General features: G+C 39.2%; 1 protein-coding gene across 1 annotated transcript in view; it reads left to right on the top strand.

Annotated features, from left to right (window-relative positions):
• FAM135B (family with sequence similarity 135 member B) overlaps positions 1–17,215 on the top strand; it is a gene marked incomplete at both ends in the record, with an annotated part of 140,965 nt that overhangs the window by 25,476 nt on the left and 98,274 nt on the right. The window contains one exon of the mRNA XM_084281319.1: positions 9,175–9,254. Coding sequence (XP_084137445.1) covers positions 9,175–9,254 — 80 coding nt within the window. The remainder of the gene's footprint in view (positions 1–9,174; positions 9,255–17,215) is intronic.

Raw genomic sequence — 17,215 nt, 5'->3', positions numbered from 1 at the left:
CACATTCACAGCATTCAGCTTTGGAGAGCTTCCAGCCCAGATTCTTGGGTTCTAAACATACCTATCTGTGTTTGATCCTGGGACATGCTAAGCATCTTCAGCAAGGTGCTGAGACCCCTCACACATACTGTTTGCTTGGGTGATAATCACACAAATACTTCTAAGGTTTGTAGAGCTTGACACCATTTATTGTTAGAACAGGATTTTCTATTAAAATAAAAAGTCTGAAAAGTTGGCTTCCGAATGTTTACGATTGGAGAATTTCCTCTTATTGCATGTCTCCTTGTGTATGCATGCTACAGCCTCCTTGTAGGTGGGCAGTTTGCTTTCAGTAGACCAACTATGCCTTCTAGCAAGTCAAGGGCTGTATTAATTACTGTACTGCAAGGAGGGTATGGATTGCACTCCTCTTTCTCTATTAACATTAGATCTACCTTCATCAAAAGTTAAAGAGCCTGGGGATAAACCTGCCATGAGAATCGTGGAAACTTGATGTGATAAATGAAGTTGGAGTGCCGTAGATGCTTTTGACTAACCTGCTGTTGTGGGCATTATGGAGGATGCTCCCTGATAGACCTGTTCAGTGTTTGTGTAAGACTGAGCACTGAGGGCTGAGGAAAGCCTTCCTCTTGACACCTCCAACAGCCATTTTTATGCTTCCAAAATTAGAAGTTTTTTTAGGCAGAAGCCCTGAGCTGTCCATGTTGTTCCTTCTGCTGACAAAAAAGTGGGAAGGAAATGCTGATGGTGGGAAGGGTGATGGCAGTTGAGAAGAACAACCTACTGCTTACTGGTAGCTCCTGTGTGACATGTTCTCACTCCTGTATTTTGGGGCTCTTCAGCACCGTGCTAGGAGCCCGTGGTAGAGGTGGTCACATAGGTTTCTTGAAATACCATTTCATTGAGAAAGCAGCCTGACTGATGTGTTTGTAGATGTGTTTAGGTTCACAGGAAATATCCAACAAATGAAATGTTTGGAAATAAGCTTGCTGTTTCACTTCAAAGCTTACATCTGAGTTGTATGCATTTTTAATCACTTAAGAATGCAACAGAATAGGCATTATTTTCCCTTCTTTACAGGAGTAAACATAATTAACATAATAGTTAACGTAATTAAGAAAAGCTTTAAGGTCATCCATCTTTTATTCTTTTCTCAGTCAATGTTCTCCTAGTCCCTGTTACAATGGAGTGTGACATCCAAATGTCACTGTTTGCATATGATTCTTTGCGGTGTAGTAACAAACTTCTTGATTGTTACATGAAACATTCTCCCTCGTATGAAGAGAAAAATATTTTTGCAATTGGAAATCTTTCATTTTTGTTACGCTCAGCCCTCCCCCAGCCCCTCTCGGCCACCCCTTCCTCCTCACCCATGGCCCTGCTCCAGCAGGGGCCCTGCCCCGGGCTGCAGCCCTTCAGGAACACCCTGCTCCCGTGGGGGCTCCCCATGGCCGCAGCTCCCTCAGGAAATGTCCCCCTGCTGCGGGGTGCAGGGTGGAGATCTGCTCCAGCGGGGGCTCTGCAGGGCTGCCGGGGAATCCCTGCTGCCTGTGGGCCTGGAGCCCCTCCTGCCCTCCTCCTCCTGGGGCCTGGGCCCTCTGCTGCTTCTCCCTCGCCCTGGACCTCTTCCTCAGCCTGTGCCCACTCTGCCCTTTTGGAAATCTGGTTTCCCCGAGGCGCCGCCAGCTTGGTGCTGGGCTCAGCTGGGCCCTGCCATGGGGCTGTTGGAGCCACCACAGAGGCCCTGTAGCCCTTGGCCAGCACCTAGGCCCAGACATTCAGTTCAGTATCATTGTTTGTTAGCAGGCTCCTGTTCACCTTTGATGATTAATGTATGTTTTATATGCAGTATTCTGTAATGGCTTCTGTTCCAGTCAGCAATATGCAGAGCCGCTTTGAGCCCTGTGCTGGTTGTGGTCGACTTTGGATGCTGATCGTGGGAACTTGCTGATGAACTGCTTCTCTGGAGGTGTTTGTGAATCATGGACACTGGATGCTGTTTAGCATAAAGAGATCTAAGAGTTTGTCCTATTTTGCGGTTGTATTGTTGAGCTTTCTCATGTTTGGTTTTTTTTGCACATTATCTTATATAGCAATACGATTCTTCCCCCTCCCAACCACCACCTCTTGAGTTTCATCTTCCAGTATCTGTCTAGGAAATAATACTTTGTAGCTTGGTTCATTAATTGTTGGGTGAAATCCTAGGTGCTGTGTTTCTCTGGAAATCATTGTCGATAATCATAATTGCTTCATTTAACCAGCAGAAACTTCTGGAATATGCAGTAGGTAGCTCTCAGAGGGCAGCACACTTTGTATTCCTCTTCTGGGAATCATCAACACAAGACAAAAAGGTCTGCTAATATGCTAATATTGCCAAAGAACAAATGTATATTCTTTCCAGCAGGGGGAAAAAAAAAGAAAAAAAAAAGAAAAAAAAAGAAAAAAAGAAAAAAAAAAGTTTAAACTCCCTTTATAGCCAATGATGTAACTTCTTGGGTAGAGATTTGATGTCTCTTCTCATGCTGTTCTTAGGAGTTTTTACCTCATTGTTTTCCTAAAGAGTGTACTGCTTTGGCTCCCCTGCAGCAGCAATTTGATAGGGTTTTGCTGACAGGGACTGCTGGAGGGCAACTCCGAGACACTGGTGTGAGGAACAACAGAATCTCAAGGCTGAGTGACAGAGCTCAGCCTACAGTTGTTTTGTTTACAGTATGTACTAGCTTAAGGGTTGTTTATTAAAACACAGCCTAAAATGGAATGAAATGTTAAGCCTTGGAGTTTGTCAGATATAATTCATAGCAAGCAGAAGCTACATAGTTTTGTGGTTTTCTGTTTTCTGTGGCAGTGGTACTGAGCCAATCTTTTTGCTTTCCATGCTGCAGAAATGGATAGGGAGGAGCAGCCTAGTCTACCGGGGCTGCTGGTGGGAGTGATCTGGCTTGGTAGGGTGATGCATCAATATTACCCAACAAATTGCTTCTCTCAGACTAGTCATCCCCAATCCCATCTTCTTAGTCTAGTCTCTGTAATGTCACTACTGGGCAATGGCTTGGGAAGGCAATTACATAGCAGCCTGTAGGACTAGACGGGAGCTGAGATGGTCTAGCATTGATCAGAGCGGAGGAAGCAAAGGGGTGAGTCCAAGCATCAGTAACAAGGCTGGCATCAGCCTTCTCCATGGATGTGTTCCTCTTCTGTTTTGTTGTAAATCTGTTGGAATTAGGCACTGCCTTGTGTTCTGGTTAAATTACTAGAGATGGCATGATGACCTATCTGAAACAAAAATGTTTGATTCTCATAAATCTGAGTATTTCCACTGTGCATTTGAGTACAATAGTAATAAGTAGCAGACAGTTAAAAACAAACAAACAAAAAACATCCAAACAAACACACACACACACAAAAACAAACAAACAAACCAAAACAAACCAAAACAAAAAAACAAGAAAAAACAACCTGCACCTTGCCTGAGCGTTAAGTGAGCAGTTAACGTGTTAATGTCTAAGAGTGATGTTGGTGCTCCTTAGAGCAGGTCTGACCATCACAGAGCTGGGAGGGTGAAAGGTGCTGAAAGCTTTGCCCTTTGAAAGGGGGAGGCAAGGGGTGGCTGCATAACCCAACACAACCATTAGTGGAGTCAGGCTCCTGAGGGAGGTTTTAACGTCAGTGCCCTAGGTGAGTCAGTACAGGTCGTCAAGGATTAATGAGTGTCCAGGCATAGAAAAACAAAGTTAACATTCAAATTAGCAATGACTTTAAAGACGAGCAGTTCACAAATGACCAGTGAAGGTGCCAATGGCAAATTCATTGCTACCAGGGTGACCCATGCAGAATGTCTCATAGGAGAGATGGGACTTGGTGGTACAGGCTGCCTACGTAAATAACATTGGTCCTGCAAATGAGAAGGATCCATACCCTATAAATTATTCAGAAATTAACTGAGCTTCCCCTAAAAATAAATTGGCTTTTTTTCATCCCTGCCTCTGCTAGGAGGCTGTTTCATAGCCTTGCTCCTTTGCCAGCTACAACTTCATATTTCTAAATTGCATTTATTCATGGGCAGTTATACGTGGTTGTTCTTGTGCCAATGTTGTACTTTCTTGTACCTCACTCTCCTTCTTCCTTCCTGATGTTTTTCCTTTCAGTGTATTTATAGATAGAGAGGGGATCTGATTGCTCTGTGTTTTGCTGAGTTGTGTGCCAAGTTCCTTTATTTATTTATTTATTATTTTTTTTTTGAAATCAGCTTGCTGTTTCCTCATCTTCCCCTCACAGCACCTGTTCCACATTATCTGACAATTTTCAATTTTCCATGGTCTCCCTACTTTACTAAAGTCTAAATAAGCTTTTTTTGCACTGTTCTTGTTTAAAAACATAAAACAACCAAACAACCAAAAAAAAAAAAGAAACAATAAAAAAACAACAACACAGTAACAACAACAAAAAATGCACACACGCAAACAGCAGCTGTTTACTCAAAGAGAGGTACCACCAACCCAACTCTAATGAGCCAGACACAGCCTGTGGATTGGATATTGGATTAGATTATTAGACTGGATGCTAGGAAAAGGGTCTTCACTGAGAGTGGTTGGGCACTGGAACAGGCTCCCCAGGGGAAACGGTCATGGCACCAAGCCTGTTGGAGCCATGACTTGGACTACATAATCCTTGTGGGTCCCTTCCAACTCAGGATATTCCATAATTCTGTGATTGCATTTGTAGTAAAACATTAGTTTTATTGCAATTTCTTATTTATTTCTTAATTATTATTTCTTTCAAAATCTACAGTAAAGCCTTGTGTATTTGTAGGACGCCACTCAAAAACCCATAGTGGTGTCCATTTAAACATCTTTGAAAAATGACTTTCTTCTGCATATCTCCAGCCCTACAGTATATTTATTGATTACTTGGGTTTGTTGTAAATCTATATGATCAATTTTCCAGACCATGTGACACTTCTGCCAGGATTTTCAAGCTTCCTCCTCACTAAGCTTGCTGATCTCTTTGATTTTGGCACCTTGGTTATGATCTTTTCCAAAGCTTTGTACTCTTCTTTAGCTTTCCTATCTGTGTTCTTCATGAAAAGTAAGCAGGAGAGCAAAACATTTTGTTATTTTGAGGGAGAATATATATATATTTTATAACAATATATATTGTTAGTCAGTGTTGTATCACTATTGGGCAGCCCTTTCCTTTGCTTGCTCATATGTGGTGGAGAACATCATGAAACTATATTAGTGGCTTTTGCAATGCTTACCTCAGCCTGATTTTCCAGTGCTAGGTATAAATTTGACTTTAGATCCATTTCCCATTCCTTGTAGTTTTTGTGTTCACTCCATTTTGGAGATGTTTACTCAGCCGGGTTGAGCTGAAGTACGTCTCTGCAGGAATTCTTCCCAACCCTGCAATGCAGATAATAGCTACTTTAACACAAATAGAGTTTGTTCAATTGCCTCCATGCTCAGCTCAGACCACTCTCAAGGCTCTGCTGCTCCAGTGTCCAAATAGCAAATAGTCCTCCCAGATGAGAAGAGGTCAGGAAGACTCCAAAGAGAGCTCACATCTCCATATTGATCCTTCTCTTGCTTGGGTGGATTGAAAGAGACTGGTGACAATGACTAGCCTTTGAAGCCATTTCCTGATGAAGGTAGTTAGAACCAGCTATAGATGTTTAGGTTCATTCTGAGGAAAAACAGGAACACTTCATGATCAGCTGTACCTGTTGCTTCAGCATGATTTATCTATCCCATTTCTAGTTCATACAGCACCCCAGTGTAACAGAAGGAGTAGTAATCGCTAGTGTTAAAAGCTGTTTTCCATCTGCCATCCTGTTAGCAAGGACTGAGCAAGGTATTCACTCATATAACAGCGTGGATATTTGTAGAGGTACTGACAGAGAGAGTATTTTATTATTTGCTCTCATTAGTGGGGGTCTGTTTTATGTCTTGTTCCCAGTAATACTTTTACAGCACAGTCAAGAAGGGAGTAGGGCAGTGGCACAGGGAAGTGGAGCTATTTATCTGTGTTTGCTGCTGAAAAAAAAATACGGGATGCCATACTTACAATGGACTGTATTTTGATCAAGAAAACCCTCTTCCGTAATACACAAACTATTTTGAAGTAATCATCCAACTTCACAGTATGGGAACAGGAACCTTAATTTTCATGTTTTTGCTTAGTTGTGAAGTCAGTATTTGATAATTCCTCCCTACTTGCAAATAGAGGAAGATCTGGGGAAGAACGGGCAACATTTGCCTGTCTTGTGATTTAAACATTGATTTGGGGATTAAAATTAGAAATGCAGATAATGGGTTTAATTTAGTTTCCTGTAGTATGTTTACTTTAACTGCACGACAAAGGGTCTGGTGAAACTCAAATGAGGATGTCTTTTCCCTTTTCTGGTCACCTAAGTTGAAGCTATTTTTTGCTCTTATTATGTATGTGGTATTTATAATCTCCTTCAGAGCTATTGTTAACATTTTGCCTGAAAACTTTCATTGAAAAATGACTTGTTCTCAAAAATTTTCAGGGAAAATATTCTGTTTTAAAGCACTGAATTGATAAAATGTGAGCATTTCTATTTCATTTTTAATTTATTCTTCTGTTTTGATCCCTTGATGCTTTCACTGCCTATCTGTTGAATTCCATGAATATCAGTGGGATGTTGGGGACATAATTCTCCATTGTCCTTTGCATTAATCTAATGGACCAACAGTGAGACTACCTCATGGTGCAACACGTTGCAGTACACACATAACGCATGGTTCCACAGAGCTTGGAAGACAAGAGATATTCACAAGTCTCCTCTGTATTCTGGGTATAGAACTATTCTCTAAAGCCTTTCTTTAGGATGAGTGTATCAAATTCCATGATGGAATTCCTTCTTTTCCAGTATGGAATTCATACTGGAAAATGGCATTTATCTGACTTGTATCAGCTTCTGGACTCTTCTCACAGAGGCCACCCCTGCAGTGCCCTGCTACCAAATCTTTGCCATATAAACCCAATACACACATATAAAATCTAAGGGAAAATGATAGTCATATTCCTCAGCATTGCAGACCTCACCAGTCTCTAGATTCTCTTCACATTTGGACCTGTAAACTAATTTTAACCTTTATCATGGAGTGCCTTAGCTTTCTATCATTTTTTTGATGCAGTTTTTGTTTTGAACAGTTAAACACATTGGGTACAGGGAAGTAGGTATATTTATGACTTCATTCAAATGATTTTGCCAGAATAAAGGGGATGAACAGGGAGAGGTTTAAATAAGATAAAGAGCTAGCTATTTTATGCCATTGCACCTAGCCCACTTTGAAAAAACAACAGTAAATTTAATATTTAGGTATCTTCATGTATTTTTGATGTCCAACGCTGTGTTACAGTTAGCAGTTCTAGTCTGGGCCAAGTGAAGCCATTTTCCTGATGAAAATTTTTAGGGTTGTTTGAGATGCTTACAAAGCATTGGGTAGTGTCTGTGGACAAAGAAGCAGATTAGAGGGGCTGTGGTGGGCTGAGCACAACCCTCATCCCATTCCCTGAACTGCTCAAGAGGATGGAAAGGAGTTAGGAGTGATGTTGAACCTGGGAAAAGGGGCATGGAGTGGGGGGGAGGTATTTCTAACTACTTAAATTAGCAAGAAATTATACTAATTTTCCCAAAGGCGAGTCTGTTTTGGCAGTGATCGTAACTGGTAAATGACCTACCTGTCTTTATCTTGACCCACAAGATTTTTCATATTTTCTCCTGCTGTTCTGTTGAGGAGGGTGGGTGAAAGAGCAGCTAGGTGGAAATTTGGCTCTTAGCCAAGGCTAACCTATCACAGTCTTAAGAGGCAAATATCTAAAAGAGTTACCAGGCAGTTTTGCATGTTATTCTTATGGATAAATCTAGTCGAAGGGACATGGAACAAAACATCATTAATATGTGCATACTGAGTAGTGTCCTATTACCCTGCCTTGGCAATGCACTAATACCACAGTGCTGTAATGTTGAAATGTTTAGACTGTGTGTATAGCCCAAGGAGGGTATTTTTGTCAGTTAAATATTTGTATTGCATATAATTGTAATGAAAATACAAAGGGTCTTAAGGCATAATTCTGGTACTCACTCTTGAAGAAATCAGCAACAATAAGTCAAAACGCTTAATCATTGTACAAGAACAGTGTAAGGGAGAGAAGGATCAAGCAGTTTGATTGCTGGTATTTTAACTGGATATTATATGTTTAGAATCTGAGCTTTTTGTTTGTTTGTTTGTTTTCTTTTCTGAAAACTAAAATATAATAGAGAGGTTTTATTTCCAAGTTCTTGCCTGAAACAGAAACCAAAAAGTGCTAGGGGTTGTGCTAGGACTATACCCCAGTGGCAAGGATCTGCAAGTTGGAGGAGTTAGGGTAAGGTGAGCTTTCAGCTGTGAGGGACCGTGAGTGAATTGTCTCAAAGACATTTTTTATTGTTGTTCTCTCCCCATCAAACCCCTTCCATCAGCTTTCAACCTAGCAGAGAGAGATCTAGATTATTCGGTATTATATCCCGAGTAAAGATTACATTGCTAAGCGTGGCCTGTATGAGCTGTTGTTTATTCAGCAGTTCTCAGAAGACTGGATTTTCTAGTAGTTCATTTCCACGTACTGTTATACTCTTCTTCTGTTTCTCCAACAATTCTGCCAACTGTCATAAAGTCTTCAGGTTCTGGGTAGACCTTTACAATTCTAATTTAGCTTTTATTTTTGTATTTAGAGGATGAACAGTTTTTCTGAATATGAGATCAGCACATCTGTTTTCCTTCCACAGAAGTTTCCAATTTCTTTATTTTGCATTAAATTTTTGTCACTCCTGGTCTGATCTCCCTGCATTTTTCCATAGGTATTTCTCCATCTCTTTTTTTCCTGCAAGAAACCAAGATCATTTCACAGCCTTTCCTTATCAGTCACACATTTGGTCTCTGTTCATTCAGACTGCTGTAAAACAGGATGGGGATGATAACGTCAGGATAAATTATAACTTCAGTTAAAAACTACAAAGCAGAGAAAAGGGCTCAGTATTTCTGAGCTAGTCTGTTCTGGGCCCTTCTGTTTGTGTCTAGATGCCCAGGATATGTTCTCAAAGATTTTTTAGACGGATGAAGCAGTCACCTGTGTAACAGCATGACGTTTTTAATTCTGTCTCCCCAGGTATTACCAGATAAGAGCTGGGCTTAAAATCCCATCCAGGATTCCTCACAGGCTGTTTGCTACAATTGCGGGACAGACAGGTAAGGAGATACCTGAGGGGTGGGACATGGCTGGAGGTGGGCCAGGGTGCGTGAGGGGAACAGGTGAAGTGTGGCCATTAATTTCAAAGTCTGATCTTGGGTTTGGATCCAATCCTGCATTTCCTTACTGATCTCTGACTGTTCAGGTTTCTATTCTTGTGTGGGATGTTACAAGTTGCTCTTTTGTTTTAGTGAATATGTGTGTTTTCATGTTCAGCTCTGGGTGTGTGCAAGGGGGCTGGTTTCAGACTGGGCCATGCTTGGGTGAGTGAGGAGGCAGCTGAAGAGTAGTCATAGAATGGTTTGTTTTGGAAGGGACCTTTCAAGATCATCCATTTTCACCCCCCCTGTCATGGGCAGGGACACCTCCCGCCAGACCAGGTTGCCCAAAGCCCCATCCAGCCTGGCCTTGAGCACCTCCAGGGATGGGACATCCACAGCTTCTCTGGGCAGCCTGTGCCAGGGCCTCACCACCTGCTGAATAAAGACTTAATTCTGAATATCTAATCTAATCTAATCTAATCACAGATCCACTGTGCAATCAAAATGTTACTTAGACATATGACTTCTTTTCTGGACTTTCAAAGCTTGATGTGCCTGATGAATTGGGGTGGGACTGAAAGAAGGCCAAAAAAAAATCACATATTGAGGAAAAAACATGTGTATAAAGACACTTCTTCACTTTCTGCTCTAAAAGTGTATATAACAGTGGGATGCTGTCTTGGCCTTACAGAGGTGGGAGCCTCTGAGTTAGTGAACACTACTGAGTGTTGGCAGAAACCATACCAAATCCACAGCCAGGTTCATGTTGGAGGAAACCGGTACAAACTTGTGTTCTGGTTTTGGCTACTGTAGAGTTAATTTTCCTACTAGTAACTGATATGATGCTGTGTTCTGGATATAGGATGAGAATAATGCTGATAACACACTGATGTTTCAGTTGTTTCAGAGCAGTTCTCGCCCAGAGACGAGGACTTTCCAGATCCTTGTGCTGCCTTGCCAGTAAGGGGGTTGGGGGTGCAGCAGGAGCTGGGGGGGAACTGGACCAGGACAGCTGGCCCAGATGGACCAAAGGGATGTCCCATACCATGTGGTGTCATGCTGAAATATTACTGTGAAGTGGCTGGCTGGAGTGGGGGGGACGCTGCTCAGGAATAGGATGGACATTGGTCAGCAGGTGACCAACTATCTCAACCCATGAGCTTTTACTTTTTTTCTGTCCCAGTTCTCTCCTCCTTCCCAGTGGGAGATGGGGGACTGAGTGAACGGCTGTGTGGTGCTGTGCTGCCTGGTTAAACCACAGCTTGGATGTACTGTCGTTAGTATAAAAATATCCACTGGTAAAGCAATGTCATACCATAGGATTATTGTACCGCTTTCTCAGTTAGATGTTCTTCAGGTGTATCTTCATAATTCTGACATTTCTGGACACACACCACAGTTAGGCACACCAATTAATTCATTGCACCATTATTATTATCAGCATAGATCCTTTAAGTACTTGTAGAATTTAAACTGCCCTTTTCCTCTTGGGTTTTTATGTCAGAAAAGCAATGGAAATTCATACCAGCTTATCTGCAAGCACTCTTTTACACATGGCTTTCTTTGCTAGCAATGGAAGGAGTAGGTTTACTATTCTAAATGATTTCTGGATGAAAATTTTTCAGTGTTAGTGACAGCTTATAGAGAATAAGCAATGGAGTCCTTTTCACTCAATACTGTGCAGAGAGGAATAAAAAATGTGAGTGCAAGATTAATGAGTTCTTGAACTTGAATATTACATTTTGATTTTTTAATTTTTACATTTGAAATGCTCAAATTTAACATTCTTTCATAGATTAAATATTTGCTCTTTTTCAGTTTGGAAGTTTGGTTCAGTTAACTAAGATTATACATTAAAATACAAAATAATTCTACAAATTACATTTGTATAAAGTACAAATATATATACAAAAATGAAAAAAAAAAAAGTCTGAATAAAAATTCCCAAACTCAAAGGCAGAGTAAAGAAATTGATTCTACAGAAAGAAAAAAGTCCGGTTCTGGTTTGGCATACGCTGTAGTGTGAAAAATGCCCAAGGAAGGAAGAAAAATATTTTTCATCCTGTTCCAATGTAAATCACCCTTGGCATATACAGAATCATATATAAAATAATTATATTTTTATTAACTTCTGTGGGATTTGCAAGAAAACTGTGGGAACTGACAGCATTAGCAATGTTTAGTTTGCTTTCTGCTACTTTTTTTTTTTTTTTTTTTCATCTGCAGAAGCAGTATAGTTTCAAAGGAATAGTTTCAAGAATTCATTGATTCGTTGGAGGGGAAGGCACTCGGGCTTGACTTGACTCAGGCTGTTTGAACTTAAATATGCATATAGCATGCATATATATGTGCATAAAAATATATATACACATAAAAATGTATACTATTACTTAATACCTCTAACCATTATTAGTGTGGTGGTTTCCTTAAAAACAGGAGACTGGTGGTTGGTGACTTCCTCTGCTGTAAAAGGAGAGTAGTAACAAGGCTGTTTGTGCACAGTCTTCAGTTTATCTCTGCAGGTTTTGAGACCCCATGAGATTTAGTTTCCTGTCTCTGAATAGACATCATGACTGATGCAGCCTGCTTTTGGCTTATGAAGAGCAAACTATGCTCACTGCTTTTTCTTGTGCAGCTCATAACGTCACATACTTAACAGTCTCAGCATCAGTTCTGCAGGGCTGAGTTAATGCAGACATATCTTAAAGCCAAACTGTAGAAGTGCCTCTCTGACTGCATTTATTTATTTATTTATTTTATTTATTGCGTCTCTTTTCAGAAGCATGGCTTATTAAAGTATGGTATGGTGATGTCCACCGGCAGGATACATTAGGCTGAATCTGCATGACTCAAACACAAACAGTCAAAGGATCTGGGAAAGGGAATGTACCGTCTCATACTAGCCCATTGGTATAATTAGCTCTTTGGCAGAATTGCTTTATGATCCACTAAGTGTGTTCCATAAGTTTTTAGGGTATCATATAAATTTGGAGACAAGGATTCATAAAAGTTATGAATACACAGTCATTCAGTGGTTTCCGGGTTATAGATACAAGATGAAAGGTTGCAGGAGCTTATCTTTAAATCATATTTTTAAAGCATTTTTATATAAAAGTTTGCCAGTAAGCATACAAGGTGAAAATAATGGGAGAAATGACAATGGTCAGAAGCAGTTACAATTAACTGTTGTATCTTGATTTCCTGGACCACCTGAGTGGAGAACAGTGGAGGCCAGACCTGTATAGGTGAAGATTACTAGTAAAGTGGTATATTTGGGGTAAATTTTAGGAGTATTATCACCTAGGAAGATACACAAAGTTGAATTACATTGCTGTAGATATCAGTGTAGTTAAATCTTGGTAAAAGTATAATTTTGAATTTCCTCTGCAGTGTTTTGCAGTAGAATACATGTACATACCACCTTGAAATGTTATTTTTTTTTTTGGACAGAGAATTATGCTTTATTAGTGAAAGCTGCAGTCAGGTTTTACTATATGCTGTTTTTAGACTCCCTGTGCCTTATTCTCATGCAGCACAACCATGGAGACCTTCTTGCCTGTTTACATTACAGACCAGGGAATAAAATCGGTGAATATTGAGAAAAAAAAAATAAAATTGCATGGCTTATAACTAAAGAAATTACTTAGGACTTTGCTTTGTGCAGATTTCCTTTGCTTCTCCCCTCCAGAAGTACCACATTACAAATTTTCAAAACTTTCCAAACAGAGAAATATTTTTAACAACTTGTTCTGAAAATCTAATGATGAGTAATACAAAGTATTTAAGAAAAAATAGTACCTGCTAGTCTAATCTTTATTAGATTGTAGCAGTGTTGTACCTAATTTTACTCAGTTAAATTGTGTTATTTGCTGAGTAGAAAGCTAAAGAGAGTCAAGGAATATGTGTTTCTTTTTCAGCTATCTCATATAATGAAGGGGAGGCGAGATGCAATATTTGCCATTACACATTAGCTCTTTTAATTGGTGTCATAGAGATGTTTCATGTATGTGTAGTTTGACGATTTATCATAAAATGGAATACCTGACATTAGGTTTCAAAAAAAAAAAAAAAAAAAAGCCTGATTTAAATTGTGATGTGCAAAAAGGAAAGTAAAAGACTATATGAGAAAATGAAGAAAATTGCTGCAACCCATGCTTGCATTTTGCTAGACCAGTTCTTAATCACTCACACTGAATGCCTGCAAGACAATTTTGCCTTTTCCTATAAATTAAATATTCATTCTGAGACTACCTCAGACCTAAAACCTAATCTGAAGGGCTAATTTTAATTCTAATGTGCTCCTTGACTAACTGTTTGTGTCTGTTTTTAATAGACAGTTAGTGATCCTAATCTTTTTAATACTATCTGTATATCTCAAAAAAAGTTTCTACTGAAGGAATTGTACCTTGATTTTTAAAGAAAAAATATTTTCTCGTAAACTGCTTCTTAATGCAGTCATAACAAGCATTTGCAGTTAGTTGCTCATTAGAGCAAGAAGAAACAGCACCATGACTTGTGGAATAGTATGAAATTGCAGTCATTAGTTTCAATAACTTTTTGAAAGGTAATTTTTGCCTCCATTAAGTGAAGCTTACTGCTTTTGAAGCATGAGAAAAGGGGGGAGACATTCATATTTTAGCCAATACATGTTTTTGTTTTCAAGGCTTGTTAAAGTAATCTGAAAATAAAAATGTATTTTATATGTAAAATAAAGCATATCTGACAGATACTAATTTTTACCTACCTTGTTGTGAGAGGAGTGACTTTGTGATGATTTATTTTAGAAACTCTTATTACCTCTTATTAACTCTTATTATTCAGTGATACTCTACGAGATGTTAATCGGAACATGTTAAAAAGATGGAGAGGAAGAAACCAAAGATATCTTAACTGTTGTGCTAGTGCTGTGTGTATGTGTCATTCCTCTTCTGGACAAGGCCTTACATAATAGCTCAAAGGATGGAAACTGAAAATGAAGCAACAGGATAGACCACGGGCTTGGAAATGCTGAACAGCATCCCAACCTGAAGTTGAGACAGACCGAGCACAATCTGGCCATGGTCAGTGAAAAATCCAGAATTGGAAAGGGCTTGTAAGCACCAATGCATGCCAGGGGGCTCTCTCCCTGGGCAGTGAGTCTGAGACAACAAAATTTCATCATCAGTGGCAACCTAAAGTTCTGGTAAGAGCAGAAATCAGTTTTTCAGATGCAGAGAGAGACCCCACACCATTTTTGCTGCTTAAGTTTTAAATTTTAAGTCTTAAGTCTTAAATTTTTTCTGTCCTTCAGTTTTATTGTTAAACGATCCATAGGGGGTTTTCAGACCTACTGCTCTGGAGGCAGGACCTTCAGGGGTCCTTACATGTTTACTTACATGTCTCTGATTTCCCCACAGAATGATCCTTTCTGCTTTCAGTCTAATGTACAGTTCAACTGTGCAAGTCCTTCAACATCCACAACTGCCCTAAACACTGAATAGTCATTTTCACTTATTCAGTAGATAGTTGCATTCAGACAACTGTTTCCTCCTGCTGCACACTAAAGCAAAAAATGTCCTTTTGATGTCCTATAATTTATTGGGGGAATTTTCTCACCTGAATTAGTATTTCAAATAAATATGTGGAGTGTCAGCTACAAAGTTAGGTGACACAGCAAAGAAATATTTGTTTACCTAGGTTTCTGAAGCTAACTGAACAGGGCTCTTAAGGAACTGGCAATGAGCTTGAAAACAACAATAAACCAATAAAAAAAAATAATGTTTTTTTTTTTTTTTAACAAAACATTGAGAAAGCAACAACAAAACTTTGCATTGATGCTAAGTGCAATCTATCATCTCACATTTCAGCATGTCTGAGAAATGAACCTGGGTTTGCAGAGCAATACAGTCATAAGAAACTGCATTTATATTAGGATCTTTCATACAAGGGAATTAATAGGGTACTTTCTTTTTATCCTCACTATGTATTGGCAGGGAAGCAGTTTTATGTAATTCCTTCCATGAGGCTAATTGGAAGTGTCAAAAGGTAAGGTTAAAATAAAAGATTCATCTTAGAAATATGCAGCTTTAATCAAAAGTCACACTGAGGGAGAAAACATTCTGAACTTTTTGATCAAGCAATTTAAAAATAATGGTGTCTCCTTTAGAAATGATTTAATCTAAATATAACATCTGCATTTATTCTAAATATAAATATGCTAAATATAATATTTTAAAACTATAAGAAGTCTCTTCAAACATTTAAATAGGAAAATGATGATGCATTGGAAAGGTTTCTGCCTGAAAAATGTTGTCTCGGCACTTTCAAATCTAGCTTATTTTAGCTTAATTGTAAAAACTGAGGGTCTGCATATATTCCTCTGCTTAAGAAGATTTATTTTCATGCTTCAGCAGTAGAGTTCTCAAACCTTCTAAAAGTAGATGCACAACTTAGTACATGCAGATGAAAGCGGCAGGCTCGGTGGCAGTTTTTAGGTTAGGTCTTGTAAAGTGAAATAGATGTTTGTAAAGTGAAATAAATTTTCAGAAGTTATTGGTTATTTAGATTGCTTCAGTCCTTTTTTTTTTTTTTTTTCTTCTTCCCCAACCTGAAACACTACAGTTTCTGTAGAAAAGTACTTCTGAAACTAGGTTGTCAAAATGTGCTAACTAAATAGCCCATCACAACAGAAAATCTGCAGTAAGATCCAGTATTTCCTGTACACCGATTGCCAAGAAGGAGAAATCATATTAAAAATAATGGATAACTTGTGACAAATCACGACAATCTTAACAACCTTCTTTTAAAAACTATCACATAAAAATTTTATATAAATCACAGGAAAAAAATAATCATAAAATGTAGCTGGAATCCTATTTGGGAAACAAACTTGTTTTACCAGCAAAACCCCTTCAAGTCTGTCATCAGAGCCAAAAACCAAATGGGTTTGGCTTCACAGTTCCTGGGAGTAATAAATTCCTGTAAGCTTCAAGTACCTGAAAGCAGAGTTATTGCAGAGTTATTGCTATTAAGTAAAGAGTATATTGTCTTTCTGGAGAAATAATAGAACAGAAAGTTTGTCCTTCATCTCTTGATTTCATTTTGAATTTGGGACACTATCATGTTAAACTGACAGCTGTAATAACCTCATATTCCCTCTAGATAAGATGTATCAAAGGGAATACAACGTACTGAATAGAGGGCTACAAAAATACTAGAAACTTCTGCAGAAGATGCCACTGGGCTGGATTTATGTTAGTTAAGAAATGGGCAGATGTTATGACTGAGTTGTTTTTCACTAGTTCAACCTACAGATAAAAGGACATAGACAACTTTGCTAAAGGCTATGAATCACCCGTTAAGGGAGCATCTTGCATACGTCCAAAGGGCTTGAAGAGAGTGAGGGGGTACATGAAGGAGCCGTGTCTGCAGTAATGAGCTGGCCCACCATGATCACAAGCACTGTCACCTCACTCTCTTCATATGTTTTACCTTCGGATTTAGCAGGTAATTCGAGATTGAAGATTTTGCTACTCAATGAGGTGGTAAATCTCAGACTTCACCAGACATCTGAGCCTCAAGATTTTAGGATCTGAATTAGCAGGGATTAAATGGAACTAGTTGAAACAATTTCAGGAAGATGCAATTGTATTTTTGCATGGGGACCACAAGCACTTGTAAATCTTTCTTAAAAACATTTTTGGATAGTGGAATATGTCTCACTGTTCTGCTCAGCAAATCATTATAGATGTGCTGCAGGGAGCAATGGCTTCCTGGGAGTATCAGGATGTCCTAGTGATCATAGGACACAGTGGATTATCAGAGTAAGGACTTGAGGGATGAAGTGTTAGACTTGTGTTCTGGAGCAGCTGGATGGAGCCCGTTTGTGGCACTACAGTTGGCAAGCCTTGTCTCACCTCTCTGCCTCATATACTGAACAG

Source organism: Netta rufina (genome assembly GCF_964035555.1).
Source record: "Netta rufina genome assembly, chromosome: 2".
Taxonomy (NCBI): domain Eukaryota; kingdom Metazoa; phylum Chordata; class Aves; order Anseriformes; family Anatidae; genus Netta; species Netta rufina.
This window is presented reverse-complemented; position numbering and strand designations above follow the sequence as displayed.